Source organism: Setaria viridis, chromosome 4 (genome assembly GCF_005286985.2).
Source record: "Setaria viridis chromosome 4, Setaria_viridis_v4.0, whole genome shotgun sequence".
NCBI lineage: Eukaryota > Viridiplantae > Streptophyta > Magnoliopsida > Poales > Poaceae > Setaria > Setaria viridis.
In genome coordinates this window covers 21,249,631-21,269,885 of record NC_048266.2, presented here as the reverse complement: position 1 = coordinate 21,269,885, position 20,255 = coordinate 21,249,631, and the positions used below count along the sequence as shown (strand labels likewise).

The 20,255-nt window shown below is 44.2% G+C and overlaps 1 protein-coding gene and 1 pseudogene across 1 annotated transcript; both read left to right on the top strand.

Moving 5' to 3' along the window:
• The first annotated feature begins 13,098 nt into the window (after window positions 1-13,098).
• On the top strand, window positions 13,099-14,191 carry LOC140222610 (uncharacterized; annotated as a pseudogene).
• Window positions 14,192-15,380: 1,189 nt separating this feature from the next.
• LOC117853523 (uncharacterized) lies at window positions 15,381-19,923 on the top strand. Its single transcript, XM_072293442.1, has 3 exons — window positions 15,381-15,628; window positions 19,029-19,354; window positions 19,568-19,923. The coding sequence occupies exons 1-3, from the start codon at window positions 15,381-15,383 to the stop codon at window positions 19,921-19,923; spliced, it is 930 nt and encodes a 309-aa protein (XP_072149543.1).
• Window positions 19,924-20,255: the final 332 nt, after the last annotated feature.

Below are 20,255 nucleotides of genomic sequence, written 5' to 3'. Positions count from 1 at the left end.
GAGATGCAGGTGTAGGATGCAGCATGGCGGTCGACGGCATGAGGTGTTCAGGTCAAGCGAAAGGTTCATGCCGATGGACTAGGGCTGTGAAGGGTGGACATGAGTATGTTTGGATGGAGAGACCCGAGGAGTCCAGACGGAGTCATGGGCGATCCACATGGTGCACGGAAGAGTAAGAGTACACGGACGGGATGGAGACGGCGTCGGTCGAGTCAAGCAGAACAGAGGCGAGTCGAGTAGACAGCCTAGGAGCGAGAGCGAAAGACTTGGAAGCGTCAAAGGCTTGGCGGAGACTGGACACGCTTCAACATCGGTGAGTCACGTCGTGTGCGCATGCAAGAGGGTTTGACCTCAAAATCGAGGTTGAGTCACGCCTTGTAGGGTGTGCGGATTTGACCGGTTTGGCCTCAAAACCAGGGGTGAGTCACGCCTGCGGGGTGGCAAGAGGCTTTGACCGGTTTGGCCTCAAAATCGGGGAGCAAGTCCAGTGCGGCTAGATGACGTCGAGTCGGAGGACGCGTGGCACTGTCATGAAGCTTGCGCCGAGGCAAAGCGTAGTCGTGAAGGCGCCGAGTTTGTCCGATGTACCAATAAAAAGTTGGATGGTTTTACCCCTATGGGGTATTTGAGTTGTATGCTTCATGTAAGGGTATTTGGATATTTGCTAAATGCATATATAGATATGCACAGACCTTGTTTAAACGTATGGTCCACGTGCCAACGCACGCCCGCAAGGCCCTCCCCACATTTTCTTGCCAAACCTACGCTTGTGCATTCAAAATTTGCAACTAAGTTGTACTGTGAGTTGCAAGCACATTTGCAACACATTTAGCATTGGTTGCAAGTAGTTATAATCTAATGTAACCCTTTTCCTTTAATTGCAATTAGTTACTACTCAGTTGCAACCTGATTAAGTGCAACCAGATGTACTTCCTACTGAATACAACTGCAACCAGTTACTACCCACTTGCAACTAGTTACTATTGATTGTAGCTAGTTACTACTCAATTGCAACACGGTTGGTACTCTGGTTGCAACTTGATATGATTATTGTGACCAGATGCAAACAATACACATGATATGAAACCGCTAGGGTTGATTCCCGATCTTTCGATGAGAGAGGCGTGGATAACTCGATTGGTGGATGGAGACGACGTTCACGGCCCGACTACAGCCTTCCAAGCTGCGCCTTAGCAACCGATACACCACCTCCAATGGCTGCCGCGATCTTGTGGAGCGCGTCACCCGGCCACTAGGGCACTCGTCCTGCAAGCAATCGAAGAACAAGCAAGAACAAGTAGAACAAGCAACTAAATTGCAAATATGAAGATGAAAACTAATCTGAATTTACAAAGTTGGGGTTCTGAATCGGGTAGAACGGATGGTCTAGTCGACACACGCGTCTATAAGGAAGTAGCAATGGCTAAACTTTCAACAAAACAAAACCTAATCTGTTCGTGGCGGCTCTAATCCTTATTAATACCTAGGAGGACGACCAGGGGGTGTTGGGGTCGTGCTCCAACCCTAGGACATGTCCCTAATGGACTCAACTTGATACACGGCCCATTGGGCCAAAATAAGGCGACGCAGCACTTCTGGACAGAAAACCTCTCGGTAGTATTTCGATGATTGCGGCTGACTCAGAGAAGATATGGATATGATTCCAGATCCATATGAAAATAGACTTCATAAGGATTCCAAGGAGTACTTGAACACCTAAAACGGAGTCCGGATGAGGTCATGGCGGCCGTTGCAAGTTGACACAAAGCTGCAGTCCGAATCCAGCCCCAAAACGTATTGGATTGGAACTCTTTCTTTCCTTGGGCCAAAAGTGACGTGGTGGCCTGGTGGAGGACGTTAGGAATACTTGGACTTGACCCCCAATCTACTTCTTTGGTCCTCCATGCCTTCCATGTGTGTTTAACACTATTTTTGATTCATGTACACATTTCTGAAATTGACAACGAATACACATCATGGTGCAGCATCGATTCATCAAATGTGTCACATATAATTATGATAAAGAATTGTTTCACCTCGGAGTCAAAAGATGCCAATATGGTTGTATCCAAGTATGTGATGTCCTCATCATTCTCCCCTTCTTGGCTGCAAGTCGTCCTCGACTTGCTCCGATGGCATTCTAAGGTGCTTGTTTTGATGTTGGAGCACGGAGCGACAGCCATGCTGCATGGCCACAACCAGTAATGCTCCCCTTCTTTGGTCTTACCCTGTTGCATATGGGAAAAACTAGAAAAACTTTACAAGACATTATTAGTGTTAGTGCAGCCCTCTATTTGATCATGGTATTGTAGCCCAAAAGGATATTTCAGAGTAGAGCAAACATAAACTTTATGCACCAAATATTCTCCTTTGCTATCATATTTGCCAATTGCATGAAGCGAACAATGATTAAAACTTGGCAAACCAGAATCAAATTGAAGTTTCTCTTTTAGACAATTTAGATTACACAAAACATCAAATTCAATGTAACCCAAAGTATTTAAAGAGGATAGCAAATTCAGTTCATCTTGTGCACAAGTAATAGGATGAAAAAGCTTATCTTCAGCACATTTGTATGATTCCAAACCAAAAGTATCACACTTATTCACTACTTGTGGTATAGGAGTAAAAGAATCATCAGCACACAAGTCCTCTTTATCACAAGGAACAACAAGTAATTCATTTTGTGACAAAGGAAAATCAGCAATGGGTTCCACTATTTGTTGCTCTTCATTAGCATGGAGAGTGGACAAATTTTGGATATAATGGGTCACATCATTCTTGCAAGTATTCACAGATAATAGAATCTCATTTTCAACATTGAGAGGAAGGCAAAACAATTGACCAATATGTATGTATGATTTGCTTAGCAACAAGGTTTGAATTTCAGAATTGAGCCCTCTCATGAACCTACACATAACATCTTCCATGCACTCATCTAATCCACCATACATGATACAAATTTTAAAATCATGGAAGTATTCTTTCACAGTCCTACTACCTTACCTCAAGTTGTCTAATTTTGCAAGCAAATAATTAGCATAATATTCAGGAATGAATGCATCTCTAAAAAGAAATTTGAAGTCTTCCCAAGATTCTAGAACTTTGTTGTGCCTACAAATGCGTTTCCATTCAAGCAAAGCATATTCAGTCAAAACATTAGAGGCAATATAAATCTTTTGTTTCTCGGACAGGTCATGCTCATCAAATTCATTATCTACTTTTATCTCCCAATCAATGTAAGCTTTAGGATCAAACTTACCATCATATAACGGCAAGTGTTCAATGACATCCTGAATATGAGGGTCTAGTTTCAACAGCTCAACGATCTTCGTATAACCTGCCATGATTAGTAGAAAACAAGAAACACAAAAATAATATGTATACTCCTGTCAACTACTATGATGTGTCTTTTGTAATTCTCTCTAACTCAACTTGTTTAAAACAAGCCCTTACAAGTTCTTACCAAGCCAAACAGGAGGTGACGGCAACCAACAAGTCTACAACCGTGGAGTGAAGTGTATCGGTGCCGCAGCAACAAAAAAAAACCTGTCAAGCTGTAGTCGAATATGTGGAGCTGTAGGTGGGCTTAAGCAAGGAAATATACTAGCACCACGTTAGTCACAAAAGCAAGTTGAGTAATCATTCAACGGTGGTACTGTGCTGGTCCTAGGCTAAACCATGCTAGAGACGTGAGCCTAGGCACAAAGGTAGTCACTGAAAAGAGAAACTAGCACAGCACAAAGAAATCAACAGATTCAGCCCCTTCTTTCTTCTCCTTCTCTTGTCTTTTTCTTCTTCTTCTTCTTTTTGTTTCTTTTTTTGTTTCTTTTTTTTGCAGAGGCCTAAAACTTTATTTGGTACTATAACAACCCAAACAATAAGGCTATAGCACACAGCCCCTTCGAATATTAGATTTAACAACTCTTGTTAATACAGCAGATGCGGAAATCTCTAAGACGATTGTGGAGCGCTCAGGTTGAATTTCGCTGCAAGGTCAGATCCGTTGGAAAGAAGACAACTTCAAGTTTCCAGATTGTATTTAAACTCCCAAATCGGACATCATATGAAACCGTGGTGGCAGAAATGAAGCGATGATGTATATGGTGATGGTGGGTCTCGTGGTGACCAAAACGTGATAGAACTCAAAACTCCAAAGGAATAGACACTAAGACCAGCAACTCGACACAACCGATGCAACCAAAAACTCAACAAGCCCTAACTAAGCAATGCTAGCAAAGGCTCAAAGGGTTTATAGGATTACAGGTAAACTAATCTACTATCTTTTTTTGTGCTTTTCTAGACTATAGGTAATTAAAAAACAGCAAGGAACTGGAAGTCTCTCACCGATAAACCTTGCTCTGATACCAACTGATATGAAACCGCTAGGGTTGATTCCCGATCTTTCGATGAGAAAGGCGTGGATAACTCGATTGGTGGATGGAGACGACGTTCACGGCTCAACTACAGCCTTCCAAGCTGCGCCTTAGCAACCGATACACCACCTCCAATGGCTGCCGCGATCTTGTGGAGCGCGTCACCCGGCCACTAGGGCACTCGTCCTGCAAGCAATCGAAGAACAAGCAAGAACAAGTAGAACAAGCAACTAAATTGCAAATATGAAGATGAAAACTAATCTGAATTTACAAAGTTGGGGTTCTGAATCGGGTAGAACGGATGGTCTAGTCGACACACGCGTCTATGAGGAAGTAGCAATGGCTAAACTTTCAACAAAACAAAACCCAATCTGTTCGTGGCGGCTCTAATCCTTATTAATACCTAGGAGGACGACCAGGGGGTGTTGGGGTCGTGCTCCAACCCTAGGACATGTCCCTAATGGACTCAACTTGATACACGGCCCATTGGGCCAAAATAAGGCGACGCAGCACTTCTGGACAGAAAACCTCTCGGTAGTATTTCGATGATTGCGGCCGACTCAGAGAAGATATGGATATGATTCCAGATCCATATGAAAATAGACTTCATAAGGATTCCAAGGAGTACTTGAACACCTAAAACGGAGTCCGGATGAGGTCGTGGCGGCCGTTGCAAGTTGACACAAAGCTGCAGTCCGAATCCAGCCCCAAAACGTATTGGATTGGAACTCTTTCTTTCCTTGGGCCAAAAGTGACGTGGTGGCCTGGTGGAGGACGTTAGGAATACTTGGACTTGGCCCCCAATCTACTTCTTTAGTCCTCCATGCCTTCCATGTCTGTTTAACACTATTTTTGATCCATGTACACATTTCTGAAATTGACAACGAATACACATCATGGTGCAGCATCGATTCATCAAATGTGTCACATATAATTATGATAAAGAATTGTTTCACCTCGGAGTCAAAAGATGCCAATATGGTTGTATCCAAGCATGTGATGTCCTCATCAACACAGACTTATAACTAGTTGCAACTTGGTAGTATACAAAGTTGCAATTGGTAATACACAGATATGCAACTCGTGCAAAATAATAAAATATATCCATATTGGATCTAGTTTTGTTAAGCACATTTTTTTGAGTAAGATACAACAAACGGTTTGTTAATCGGGGTTACGGTTTAGAAAAAAATTTATTTCAAAGAATTGAACTCATAAAAGATTCCATCCATGCATGCATACAGGCTGCTAGTTGTCTTTGTTGCATGTGGCTAACCATGAGGGGTGAGAAGTAGCAAATTAGCTATTGGTTGTCTCAGTTGCATGCATGCTGGTTGGTTCGCTCTGACTCGCCCACCAGGTTGGGTGCATTATGTACGTAGAATGCACCTAGGTGCATAATAGACATACAGTGTGTGTGCGCGCGCGCACAAGCGTGTGTGTGTGGAGAGGACGGTTGGGGCAGCCATATCTCTTGGGTCTTTTGGTGCTTGGCTTCTCATTTGTTTGTGTGACCCTTTGGGGGTGAGAGAGTACAGAGATGATGGATCTTTGATTTGATCTTTGTGCTATCCAATGCTTTGAGTAGGCTAGGAGTGGCTTGTAACCGAACATGGTAGAGTAATCCAAAGTTCAATTTCGTGCTATCTTGTTCCATCCTCTTTGAATCTGAGATTTATCTTTTTCGGTATTTCTGGAGATATTTTTAGGGATTTTTCATTCTTCGCATTTGGCTGTGATTTGGGTCGAATTTCTTGGGGTAAATCGGTACTAGGACATGAGTGATCCCCTACAAAATCCGTCACTTTAGCACCACGAATTTGAAGACTTTCCCAAACCAAGCTTTTTGTAGGGCGTTCAGTTTTCTCCAAAGTCCGCGATGAATCCTTGAGCTTTTTGAGATCTTTTTCCTAGATCTATTAGCCCTTGAGGAGGTGCTTCTATGGCTCAAGTTCATTTGAATCCGTCGAGTATTGAGTGAGTAATTTGAGTTCCAAGTTGGGCGCTTTCTTTGGTGTTCTTCTGTTCTTGTTTCTGTTCGTTGACTTGTGTCATCTTGGCGAAGAACAGTCTTCTCCTTCACGCGATGAAGCTTTGGGCGTTTCTTATCGTTCTGCTACGCTTTGAGCATTTCTAATTGTTCCCAGGGTGAGCTTGTCACAAGTTGACTTGTGTTATCTTGGTGATTAGAAGCGAGGTGTGTTTGGGTTGGTAATCGAGATATAGGTCTTGTTCTCGGAGAGAATTTTAAAGACTCACATTCACCCCTACTATGGTCGCCTGTTCCGGTCCTTCAATTGATATCAGAGCTTGGTTAAGGATCATACCACCTTAATCGGCTTTGTGATTCACGGGACGACAAGCGAAATAGTGATTTTGCTTGTGAATTTGTTTTTCGAGATTTGAGCTTGATTTTTGACTAATCCTAATCGATGCTTTGAGTTATGGCACCAAACTCTTGTTCTATTGGGTCTTTATCTTTAGATGGTGTGGTCGCATCGAAGGATGACCATTATCGGTGTTTTAACCCGGCAGGGTAAAAAAAATAACATGCACAAGGTCATTTTTGATTGAAACTAGACTTTACCAGAAACCTAACCAATTTTAGTTTGTATTTTTATCATTTTTCTACTCAGCCTTACCCAAAGAGAAAATAACTAAAACACTATTACACCTAGGCCCTAGGAACTTTCTTTCCTAAAGGAACTTTCTTTCCTAACAGATCTGCCCTTATCTTTACAGACAGCCCCCTGGATCTAGCGCTTAGGCCCCTGAACAAATTTCCACCTAACACTACAACCCAACATTTCCCGGATAACCCCCTACACATTCTTTTCTCTCACAACCACACCCTTCCCTCCTTCTCCCTCTGGTTCGCCCGCGCGGCCACTGTGAGCAACGGCGGCGCGGGGACTGCACCGTCCACCCCTTTGACTACCTCAACACGTCCCCCAAGCTCTAGCACACCTTTTCCCCCTCTCATCTCCCCAAAACCCTAGCTCTATCTGTCCCCCGGCTAACGGCGGCGCGCGCGGAGATGAGCGTGGAAACTCAATCAAAACGACTAAAAGACAAGCGCGTGACAACTAGGGGCTCACCGGGGTTCCATTCACGTGTGTTGTTGGCATGGAGGTGGCCCGAGGCGGGTTTTCCACGGGAGGGCGGCCATGGCAGGTGGTGACGCACGGGTGGTCGGGGAAAAGGCCGATTCCCAGCGAGATGGCCCACGGACTGCACTTGGCCCACGGCTGTGGGTGGAGGTGATTTGAGAGAGGTAGCCGGAGTTGGGAGCATTTGGCCGGCGGAGGGAAGGTGGCCATGGCGGCAATGACGGCTGGGAAATTTCAAATCCCCGATTGAAGGGGCGATGGAATCGAGCAACGAGTGGTGGAGGAGGTAGAGGATGTGGTGGAGGCATGGGCGCGAGCTATTGGACGGTGGTGGCATGTGGCTGGCGTATTTCACCAGCGAGCGCGGCTCGGTTCTCCCCTGTCTAAAGGAAGAAGAGGGGAGGAATGGGACGGAGGGAGAGCGGGGAGGTGTCGGGCTTGAGGGGATAAGACGCGGAGATGGCGAGCGAGATCCCGGACGCGCAGCACGCCAGTTGGGGAGGCGCGGCCGTGGCTGGGCATCGCTGGCTGCGTGGCAGGGCTTCTCTGCCCAGCAACGATTCATTCAGACGCAAAACAACCAAGGTTTGATTTCCAAATTGATTTTCCTCACGATTTGGAATGTAAACTTCAAAAATTTATGAACTACAAATTCTAGATGAAACATTGAACTAGAGTTCTTCTATTCAGATATTTTTGATTTGGTGCACAGAAAACTAGATCAGGTCGGTCAATGTTTGGGAAAAACTTGTGTTCATCTAACACTTTTTCAGAAATGGTTTCGAAAACAGAGGTTTGACTATCAATTTCAGCACTTAAACACTAATTTCTTCGATCCACAACATGTCTATGCTGAAATACATATTTCAGTGCACAAATTTCATATGTGAAAAAGTTTAGTGTTTAGTGAAAATTAATTTAAATTAGCCTTCAAAAATGGTTAAATTCATGATTTTCAACCACAAGTTTAAATGAAGGATTCAAACTTGCTTCAACATTTTTCATGTTCATGATCTTAATTTGGTTCATTTAACAATTTCAACATTATTAGGTGGAAAATTTTCAATACTTTCACATTAAACTCTTTTTATTTATATTTGAAGACTAATTAGCTTAAATCTTTCTTTAACTTCATTTTAAAAAATGTAAAACCACATCATTGGTGTCACAATAGTCTGGAAAATTTAATCATTCCAACATGCACACATAACAATGTTAATAACCATGATTATGCAGACGATTAGTCCTTAATTACAATGCTAACATCAGAGATTGTTACACTTATTCCAGAACGTCCTTGGATAGGGACATCAAGAGATAGCCAAAGACATGTTGGTCTGTGGCATACCACTCTTCATACTTCGGATTTGGCAGCACAACTTCTTTGTCTCCAACCTTGCTAGTGATCTCCTTAGGAGGCTCCATCTTGGCGCCGGTGATGAAGCCTTGGAGGCGTGCTCCACAAATGACAGCAAGCACTTGCGCCTTCAAGTTGCATAGTTGTTCTTAGCCAGATAAGGGATTCATGGTGAACCCAGAGGAGGAGAAGGATGACATGGATTGGATCTATATGTAATTGGCTCCAATGACCATAAAAGATCTCAGAGGTGCGGAAGCTTTGGGGTAAAATGTTGCACCCTTGTCGTGCACGTGTTGCGTGTTTATATAGCGCCAGAAACTCCCTGGAGATGGATTTACACGAGGCAGTTGTGATCCCTTGGAGATTGTTACAACAAACCAAAATATCTCTAGAGCAACTTCAAGAGTACTTCAAAAAATTCTTCCCCAAAACTATGTATTAGGGGTTCTTCCAAAAAAAATTTCCTCCAAAAACATATCAATCCACAGCAGATCGCTAATAAATAGCTCCCAATATTTTAAAATAGGCCACGTCATTGTATTGGGTCCATCGGAAGGGACGTGCGAGCGTGCGGAAATCAGGATTGGGGAAGGAATGCCAACGCTAAAATATACGCGGTGGTAGACTATTTTTTAGCGTTGCTAAAAAATTGGGGAAGGTTTGGGTGGACTGGTGGAGTTTGTTTTTTCTCCTTTTTTCCCTAAAAAAAGTATTGGGGTAAGATTAGCAGTCTCTTGGAGTTGCTCTAAGTAACAGAAGACTCCATCATCCAAGGGATACACAATCTGTTACAAGTACAAACATACACGCACACGCTACAAGCTATCTTTACATATCTCTTATGTTAAAGAGATGATGGATTAACAAGAATTGCCGTTCAAGGCCATGAGCAAGAATAATCTAATCTTACGTATAATCTACTAGCTACATGCCGTGTATCTTATGGAAAACCTTTTTCTTAAAATATAGGCTGTAGATTGTTGACGTTCAGGCCAGCAACAGATCATGCGGGATCAAGCGCATCTAGCTACTTCTTGGTAGATTGATTTAGCAGATTAAAATCGATCAACTCCAAAGTTGTTGGTTCTACGGATCTAATCTACTAAAAATTGATTATAATTCATACCGTATTGCTTGATTCAACGAACGGATTTGAAACTTGTCGTGTAGGACAGTTTGGCTAGGCCGGGGGACCTGCCAGCTCCACAGAAAGTCAGTGCAGATCCGCTTGCTGGCGATGTTGATGTAATCGATGTCGTCGAAGTAGTCGATGTTGAGGACGACGATGAGGTTGCCAGTGTTGAGTTTGATGCCGACTCTTTCGACGTGGTCGATGAAGAGTGGTCATGCTGATAACGTGTTGCGTCGTCAACGGCTGGATCTTCTCCCTCTCACGCCTCTCGCACACATACAATCTAAAATAGACAAATAGACAAGACATATGAGGGACTATTCTTTATTATCTAAATATTGATAATTTAAAATGAAGATCTTCCTCCTATATATACTCCGAACAATGTTTAGAGGTTCTCTAGTTTTGTGAAAACTAGTTTCCATAAATCTAGTTTTGGCCTGGTTCTAAGAAAGCTTTGTTTGTTTCCCGTACCACGAGGATAAGCATTATCTGTTTTCTACAGACCCAGAATTCCCGGTTTTCTCAAAAACAAGTATTCCTCGTTTTTCTCAGAACGAGTTTGTTGTATCGTGTGCCGACAACATTGTGATTGTCCTGTTTTCAAGGGGAAGCAGTCAGCCATACATGGTGAAGGAAACAACGATCATTGCGGAGAAGATTATTGCATTCCAAAGTGTACCATCACCAGCGGCTTGAGATGATCACGACACCGTCGATACTGACACTGTCATGCATGGCGAGGAGGAAAAGCATTCAGCTTTATTTCGTTGACGGTAGCTAGGCCTCGATGAGGCCCCTGTCAGTATCAATGGATGCGGATGCCATGCAAGTATCAATGCCAAGGGACATAGCGAAGTTCATGTGTGTTTTTTTGAACCAAAATGCATCTCCGTTGTGCTTGGATGTGATTAATGGAGATCCATGAATACTTCGCTGGGGGGACGAGAGGCAGGAAGAAGATAATTGATCTAGAAGAGAAATTTACGCTTGTAGAATGCATGGCTCGGTTGACTCTAATAAATATTGTGTGATTTTTCCTAAAATTCCGAATAAAACATGTTTTGTGGGAAAGTTCAGTGTTAACATCGTTTATTTGCATATTTTTTCCTAAATATTTTTCGCATATTCCGCCGGAGGAAGAGGTCGTGGTGGCATTGAAGGGGTGGTGCGGGTGTGCTCACATGCACATATTTCCGCCCGTGATGGGCTGCAGCTCTGCGCAGTCGCTCCCTAGAACCTCCTCACCGGTGAAGAGGGACGAGGAGGAGGAGGAGCTGCCGTCGCAGCAGGGGGGAGTGGGGGAGAGAAGGGAGGAAGAGGTGAGGAGGAGGAGCAGGAGCAGGAGCGGGAGGAAGCTGTTAGATTGATCTCCTCCCAATGGGCCCAAAGGCCCATTGGGACCCTGATCCGCGCCCTGATCGGGGGCGCCCACCCTAGCATTGGGTGGTGGGCCCCTATCATGTTGCACTATATAAACAGGGTGGGGACCACGGCTTGGCTCATGAGGTTCACCGCTGCCAGCCACCCCACCGACACACCTACAGATCTAGGTCTTGCGGAGTAGTGACGGGAAGCACCACCGCCGCTACCGGCGACTCTACATGGCACTGCGCGTCGCTGCCTTGCGCACAGTCCATCACGCGAATGAGAGATGGCTAGCAGCTCCGCTGCTACCACCTCTAGGGGTGAAGGTATTCCTATCTCTCTCTCACTCTCGGTTCACACCAGAAATCCCAAGAACTTCATGTTTCTCGTGATCCCGACTAGATATGCATCTAGAAATCCTAGGCTCATATCTAACAATGGTATCAGTCGCCGCACTAGAAGTTTTTCTAGGTCGGGAAAAAGAAGAAGATCGAAAAAGAAACAGAAAAGAAAATAAAAACCCTAACCCTAACCCTAGATCTAAAGAATAGAAGTGTAGCGGCTTACCTGCTGCCGTCCTCACTACCGCACGTCCACCGACGGCGAGCGGCAAAGGCCGGCCGAGCCACGAGCTCGCCGGGGAAAAGCTCCACCCGAGTCGCCGGAGCGTCCGCTCGGGGCTCGGGGGGCGCAAAAGCACCACCACAGGACCGCTCGACAGCGGCGCGCCCAACCTCCAGTGGACGCGCACGCCGGCTAGGGGACCCACGGTGGCACCAGCCCTCCTCCATGGTCGCCATGGCCCTCTGGATCTCAAAGTTCGGGAGGCTCGGAGGGAGAAAGGGGGGAGGCAAGATAGAAAGAAGAAAGGGGGGAGGCGCCGCGGCCATGCGCCGGCGGAGCCATCCCTCAACTGCTGTCGGCGAGCCTCGCCGGGCGCGGGAAAGATGACCCCGCCGCCGCGGTTGCGGCGCACGGACGCGGGGGAGAAAGAGAATGGCGCTAGGGTTCGGGCGAGACCGGCCGTTCGCCGGTTTTTGATCCGCCGAAAACGCCGCACCACCGTTCATCGCGACGGACGGCTAGGATTAACCGAGTAGGAATTGGCCCAGGTGGGTGAAAGTCACGGGCCAATTTGGTAGCCCAGGCCCAGGTTGCGGCCTGCGAACCGCGGGCAGGCACCACAAGCGAGCGAGCGGGCCGCCATGGTGGGCTGGCTGCGTCGCGCGTGCGGGTCGAGTGCGGGAACGGGCTGTGGGCTGTTTTCGCTGCTGGGCCGAAAAGAGAATTTTGCACCGTAATGCTTGACAATTTTATTTTCTATTTTTAGAGGCATTTCTTTGGTGATTTTTGCATAGTTTTGATCTCCATTCAAATTCAAACCAACGGGATAATTTGTATTAGAGATTAGTAAAGTTTATAAAGTGTTTTTGCTTCTGAAAATAGATTTATTTCATAGTTTCCGCTGCAAAAGCTTAATTTGTTGCTCTATTTAAATTTAATTTGACCCAACACAGACAATTAAATTTTTGAGAGCATGATAAAGTTAATTCTTTCTTAAAAAGTTAGATTATGATGCTGTTATTTTCTCACCAACGTTGTTAATAACTGTATCATGATTTAAAAAGTTTCCATGCTTTTATTTCTATTTCTACCCAACGGTGATATAGATTTAAATTGCATAAACAGTTGTATATCTTATTTTTTGACCAACGTTGGAAATAAATTATACAATTGTTGTTATGATCTCACCTTGAATTGCAAATTTCAGGAGGGTTCAACTTAATGGCTTGTCTCAAAGAGATACCTACTCTGAGAGGAGACAACCATGTAGAGTGGAGGAAGAAGATTGATTTCTCCTTCGTTTGTGGAGAAGTTGACTGGGTTGTGACTACACCACAGCCAACAGCTCTGGAGAAGCCAGTGAGGGCTGAAGGTGATGATGATGCTGCATGGCAGAAAAAGGAAAGGGATTATGCTCCCCTAGAGTTGGCATATACCCTTGAAAATAAACAGTGGACCACTGCCAATAAGAAATGTATGGCTTTGGTAAAGAACATGATTGAGCCTACAATTTTGGGCTCGATCGCAGAGTGTGACTCCGTCGTAGAGTACCTAGAAAAGATAAGGAATCAATTCACTGGTTCCTCAAAGATATATGCTACCCAGCTGTTCAAGCAGCTGGCCACAGAAAGGTACACTGGAGGAGGAACTAGCATAAGAGAGCACATCTTGAGGATGTATAACTTGGCATCACAGTTGAAGCCAATGGATCTTGAGCTCAAGCCTGGGCACATTATTCATTTGGTTTTCGTTTCCCTGCCAAAAGAGTTTGACACTTTTGTTGTCAACTACAACATGCAGCCAGAACAGTGGGATATGGAAAAGATGATAGCCATGTGCGTGTAGGAAGAGGATAGAATTAGATCCTCACATGGTGGTTCTTTGCACTATGTGAAGGACAACAAGAAAAGGAATGCTAACTCTTCTTTCAAGGCACGTGGAAAGGCTCCCATGCAGCAGCAGCATCAACAAAAGCCTCTCACAGTAGATAAAGATCAGTGTCTCCACTGCAAGAAAAGGGGGCATTACAAGAAAGAATGTCCCGACTGGTTAAAGTCGATAATGGCAAAAAGAGGTGAGAACACTATCTCCTTTGTAAATGAATCCTTGTATACACAGTATTCGAAATCTACTTGGTGGATTGACTCAGGTGCAACTGTTCATATTGCAAATTCTTTACAGAGATTCCGCTCGACGAGGACTACGCAAAGAAGCGAAAGATGCGTTAAAGTCGCGAATGGAGTCCAAGCAGATGTTGAAGCTGTTGGCGATGTCTCTCTAGAGCTAGTTGATGGTTTCACGCTTGTACTTAGAGATGTTCTTTATGTTCCTTCATTACACAAAAACTTGATTAGCATTTCACGTATGGACCATGATGGATATGAATGTCATTTTGGAAATGGCAAGTGTGCCATTTGGTTTGATAATGCATGTGTTGGTGTTACCATCCTTCACAATGAGTTTTATTTATTATCACTGCGTGAAAAAGTAAATTCTTTGTGTGATGTGAATATGAATGTATCCTCGTCAGAGCAAGAAACAAAGAAAAGAAAGAGAACTCATGAAACATCGTCGAAATTATGGCACTGTCGTTTAGGCCATATTTCGAGGGGGAGAATAGAAAGACTAGTTAAGAATGAAATTCTTCCTCAATTAGAGTTCTCAAACTTAGAACAATGCGTAGATTGCATTAAAGGAAAGTTTGTAAAGCAAATTAAAAAAGGCACTAAACGTAGCACATGAGTTTTAGAGATAATCCACACTGATATTTGTGGACCATTTCCTGTGAAAAGCGTGGATGGCTATGACTCGTTCATAACATTCATAGACGATTACTCCCGTTATGGTTATATTTATCCAATTAAAGAAAGATCAGAAGCGCTGGATAAATTTAAGATATTTAAAGCTGAAGTTGAAAATCAGCACAACAAAAGAATTAAAATAGTAAGATCCGACCGTGGGGGGAGTACTATGGTCGACATACCCCATTTGGCCAAGTTCCTAGACCTTTTGCAAGGTTTTTACAGGAAAATGGTATAGTAGCCCAATATTCAATGCCGGGCGAGCCTCGACAAAATGGAGTAGCTGAAAGGCGTAACCGTACACTGATGGATATGGTGCGCAACATGATGAGTTATTCCACCTTACCATTGGGACTGTGGATGGAGGCATTAAAAACCGCCATTCACATTCTAAATAGAGTGCCAAGCAAGTCGGTGCCCAAAACACCGTATGAACTATGGACAGGAAGAGTACCCTCATTAAACCACCTGCGTGTGTGGGGTAGCCCAATTGAGGCTAAAGTATTTAACCCAAACATTGGGAAGTTAGATCCCAAAACAGTAAGCTGCCACTTCATTGGCTATCCGGAAAAATCAAAAGGTTTTCGTTTCTACTATCTAGACAGATATACAAAGTTTGTAGAAACGAGACATGCCATTTTCTTAGAGGATGAAATGGTGAAGGGGAGCATGGTGGCTCGAGAGATTGATCTTGAGGAGAAGCGAATGTGTGCACTCAGTCCAATGATTCAGGAACCATTCTTCTCACTACCTGTTGTTCCCGCACCGACAGTTCCTGAGGTCGTGGTGCAAGCACCCGCTACAGTTCCTGATATTGTGGTGCAAGCACCTGCTATGATTCCACCCATGGAAACGATGAGTCAAAAATTGGAACCTGTCTTTCAGGAGCCAATTGAACCTACACATGAGGAAGAATTGTAGCAACCACCTCTGGATGTTGTGCCACAAGTAGAGGCACAGAATGTGCCCGTTAGTGAGGGGCCTAGAAGGTCTCAAAGAGTTAGAAGATCAGCTATTTCTGATGACTATAAAGTTTATAACACAGAAGAAGTTAATATAGAAGGTGATCCCACTTCATATGAAGAAGCCATGAAAAGCGTTCACTCATCAAAGTGGCTAGAGGCCATGGAAGATGAGATGAATCAATGAGTTCCAACAAAGTTTGGGAACTTGAAGAAATTCCCAAAGGAGCCAAAACAGTAGGCTCCAAATGGGTCTACAAGACTAAACGTGACTCAAAAGGAAATATAGAAAGGTATAAGGCGAGACTTGTGGCTAAAGGCTTTACACAAAGAGAAGGAATAGATCAATGAGACTTTTTCTCCTGTCTTATGTAAAGACTCCTTTAGAATTGTAATGGCATTGGTTGCACATTTTGACTTAGAGTTACATCAGATGGATGTAAAGACGGCATTTCTAAATGGGGATTGAGAAGAAAATGTCTTCATGAAACAATCCAAGGGTTTTATCATGGAAGGCAAAAAGAATATGGGATGTCATCTAAAGAAATCTATTTATGGATTAAAGCAAGCCTCTAGATAGTGGTACCTAAAGTTTAATGATATAATTAAGAAATTTGGGTTTCAAGAGAACATAGAGGACACTTGCGTCTATGCAAAGTTCAAAAATGGGAAATACATTTCCCAAATTCTGTATGTGGATGATATCTTACTTGCGAGCAGTGATATCAGTCTACTACTAGAGACAAAGAAGTTTTTGTCCTCAAACTTCGATATGAAGGATCTCGGTGAAGCATCATATGTTTTGGGCATAGAAATTCGCCGAGATAGAAAGAATGGGGTTCTTGGATTATCGCAAAGGGCATATTTAGAAAAGATTCTAAAGAAGTATAATATGCATGCGAGTAAAGCCACACCTGCTCCCATAGTCAAGGGTGGAAGTTTTGGGAATTTTCAATGTCCCAGGAACCAATACGAGATCGATCAAATGAAAGTGGTTCCATATGCTTCAGCTGTCGGAAGCCTACAGTATGCTCAAGTATGCACTCGCCCTAACTTAGCTTTTGTCACCGGAGTACTTGGCAGATATCAAAGTAATCCAGGTGTAGAACACTGGAAGATGGTGAAGAAAGCATTGCGTTATGCGCAAGGCACAAAAGACCTCATGCTTACATATAAGAGATCTGATTCCCTAGAGATAAAAGGGTATTCAGATGCAGACTTTGCGGGAGACAAAGATGATAGAAAATCCACGTCTGGTTACGTGTTCACTCTCGCAGGAGGAGCTATTTCGTGGAGAAGCTCCAAACAGAAAGTAACTGCGTCATCCATGATGCATGCAGAGTTTATAGCATGTCATGAGGCCACGGGGCAGGCGATGTGGTTAAAGAAATTTATACCCGGATTGAGAGTGGTCGATTGTATTCATAGACCATTAAAGATGTACTGCGATAATGAGCCAGCAGTATTATATGCTCACAACAACAAATCAAGCAATGCTTCCAAAACCATTGAGATAAAGTTTTATGTTGTGAAAGACAAATCCAGAATCGCACTATAAGTCTCGAGCATATAAGAATAAAGGATATGCTTGGGGATCCGCTTACGAAAGGCTTACCACCCAATGTGTTTAGAGAACACTTAGCCGGCATGGGTTTAAGGGAAAGTCTATGATTCCTAGATTGTAAAGGGCCAAAAAGAACAAAATTGTTTCAAAATAGAGAAGTGTGTTGTAGCTGTTGATTCTATCGGCGATTAAGCTGTGACGATGAGGCACGCTCTACGCATTAATCTATGATGAAACGAATGAAAGCGAAAAGTGTAAAGTTAAAAGTGAATGATGAGATCAAGGGGGGGAATGTTAGATTGATCTCCTCCCCAATAAGCCCAAAGGCCCATTGGGACCCTGATCCGCGCCCTGATCGGGGGTGCCCACCCTAGCATTGGGTGGTGGGCCCCTATCGCGCTGCGCTATATAAACAGGGTGGGGACCACGACTTGGCTCACGAGGTTCGCCGCTGCCAGCCACCCCACCGACACACCTACCGATCTAGGTCTTGCGCAGTAGTGACGGGAAGCAGCACCGCCGCCGCCAGCCACCGCCGCTGCCGACGACTCTACACGGCACTGTGCGTCGCTGCCTTGCGCAGACTCCATCACGTGAACAAGAGATGGCTAGCAGCTCCGCTGCTACCACCCCTAGGGGTGAAGGTATTCCTATCTCTCCCTCTCTCTCTCTCTCGCTCTCGGTTCACACCAGAAATCCCAAGAACTTCATGTTTATCGTGATCCCGACTAGATATGCATCTAGAGATCCTAGGCTCGTATCTAACAGAAGCAGGTGTTGGGGATGAATGTGGACACGAAGAACGACCGGACGTGAACTCATTCTTAATTGTATCGGAAAGAAATTTCGGGTCCGTTCCGTCCGATATTTTTCTCTCATCCGGACGCCTGGATTATAGCATTACCATAATTTTAATTATCATCCTTCTTCTTAGTGGGACTTTTTCATCCGTGAGTTTTGCTCCCCCTTCTTTTGGAAGGTGCCTTAGAGCAACTCCAAGAGTTCCCCAAAAAATTCTTCCCCAAAACGAGGTATTGGGAGCTATGCTAAAAAATTTTCCCCCAAAAAATATATCAAGCCACAGCAGAATGCTAAAAATTAGTCCCCCAATATTTCAAATGAGGCCACGTCATCGTAGGCCCATTTTAGAATCCGTTTTTTTTAAACAGTGTCACTGGGCTTCGCTGGCGTGACAGCCGCCGGACCCATTTTAATTTCTACCACCAGAACCAGGCCATATCACCGATTGCACGTAGCTAGGCCCAGGCCATCATCAGGACTCACGCCATCATCACAACTCAGATCACGCCGCCAGACCCAGGTGCGCATGGCGTTCTCAAATGCCGGCAGCCCTGCAGGGTCTTTGTGCAGTCCCTGTCACGCCGGTCGGCGAAAGCCCCTGCGCACTGCGCCGTGCAACGCCGGCAGCCCTGCATCTTGTGCCGGCCGTCCAAGATTCCCTATGAGTCGACGAAGCTTTTCGTTGCATCTGGTGCTGGATTCATCGTCAGACGATGACGATGATAATTTCCTCATCTCTGTTACTCATGTAGCCGTGAATGCGGATGAGTCCGATGATGAAAAAAACATCGTGGTTCTATCATCGGTTATCAAGTACTTCGGCGAGACAGACAGGCAGGGCATCAAAGGTTGTATCAAGATTATTTTTCAGATGATCCTACGTACGGACATAGTTATTTCAGATGACAGTACGTAAACAATAGATTTATTTCGACCATTTTATTTCAAAAAATCATATTATACATGTGTCTCGTTACTCTTGACATGTAGGTTTCGAATGAGGCATACACTGTTTGTACGCATATGGAATGCCGTAGAGCAACACGATGAATATTTTGTGCAGAAAAGAAACGCTGCTGGTGTACTTGGCCTTTCTAGTCTGCAAAAGATTACTGCAGCATTTCAGATGTTAACTTATGGAGTAGCAGCTGATGCTACAAATGATTATGTCCGTATTGGTGAGAGTACTGCTATTGAGAGTCTGAGAAGGTTTGTCAATGTTGTTGTTGAGGTTTTTGGAGATGAGTACTTGAGATCACCTAATGAAGATGATACTGCTACATTACTTTCCATTGGAGAGAGTAGAGGTTTTCCTGGTATGCTTGGGTCGATTGATTGTATGCATTGGAGGTGGAAAAATTGTCCTTCGGCATGGCAAGGTATGTATACCGGGCATGTGCATGAGCCTACAATTATACTTGAAGCTATTGCGGATAAAGATCTTTGGATTTGGCATGCTTTTTTTGGGATGCCTGGTTCCCACAACGACATCAACGTTTTGCACCGATCTTCTTTATTCGCACGAGTAGCTGAAGGTCAAGCTCCAAAGGTGAATACCATTAATAACAACGAATATACAATGGGTTATTATCTTGCTGATGGCATATATCCCTCGTGGGCCACAATTGTGAAGAGCATACCTGATCCACAAGGTAACAAGAAGAAATATTTTGCAACTGCCCAAGAAGCTTGTAGGAAGGACGTGGAACGAGCGTTTGGGGTTCTACAGTCTCGTTTCGCTATCGTTAGGGGGCCAGCTCGATTTTGGGATGAAGACACCATCGGACAAATCATGAGGGCTTGTGTCATTATGCACAACATGATACTTGAGGATGAGCGCGATGAGGAAGATGATTTAAATTATGATGGGGTGGAGAAAAGGTGAAGATTTCTCATGATGAAACACCTGAACTTGAGGAGTTTATTAAAAATTATAAGAATATAAGGGACAAAAATATTCACAATCAGCTTCAAGATGACCTCATCGAGCACCTGTGGCAACATCATCCAGACCTCTACAAATGATTACCTATAGTTTATAGTAATTGTAATTTTTAATTTTTTTGCTACTTTATAAATTTATTTGTAATTGCCAGCAGTAGTATTTGGGTTTGCAGCAGCAGTATTTGTAATTGCCAGCAATAGCAGACGGCCAAGGCAGGAGCTTTGAAGTGCAATATTTGGGTTTACTGTCCATCTGAGTAAGGATGCTACTGC

What these genes read in the sequence shown, in the direction of transcription:
- LOC117853523 (XM_072293442.1), top strand. Translation starts at nt 15,381, where the DNA reads ATGGTGGCTCGAGAGATTGATCTTGAGGAGAAGCGAATGTGTGCACTC. An exon ending in CCTACACATGAGGAAGAATT is followed by an intron (nt 15,629 to 19,028) that starts GTAGCAACCACC and finishes CTTGACATGTAG; the next exon opens with GTTTCGAATGAGGCATACAC. An exon ending in AGAGAGTAGAGGTTTTCCTG is followed by an intron (nt 19,355 to 19,567) that starts GTATGCTTGGGT and finishes TCGCACGAGTAG; the next exon opens with CTGAAGGTCAAGCTCCAAAG.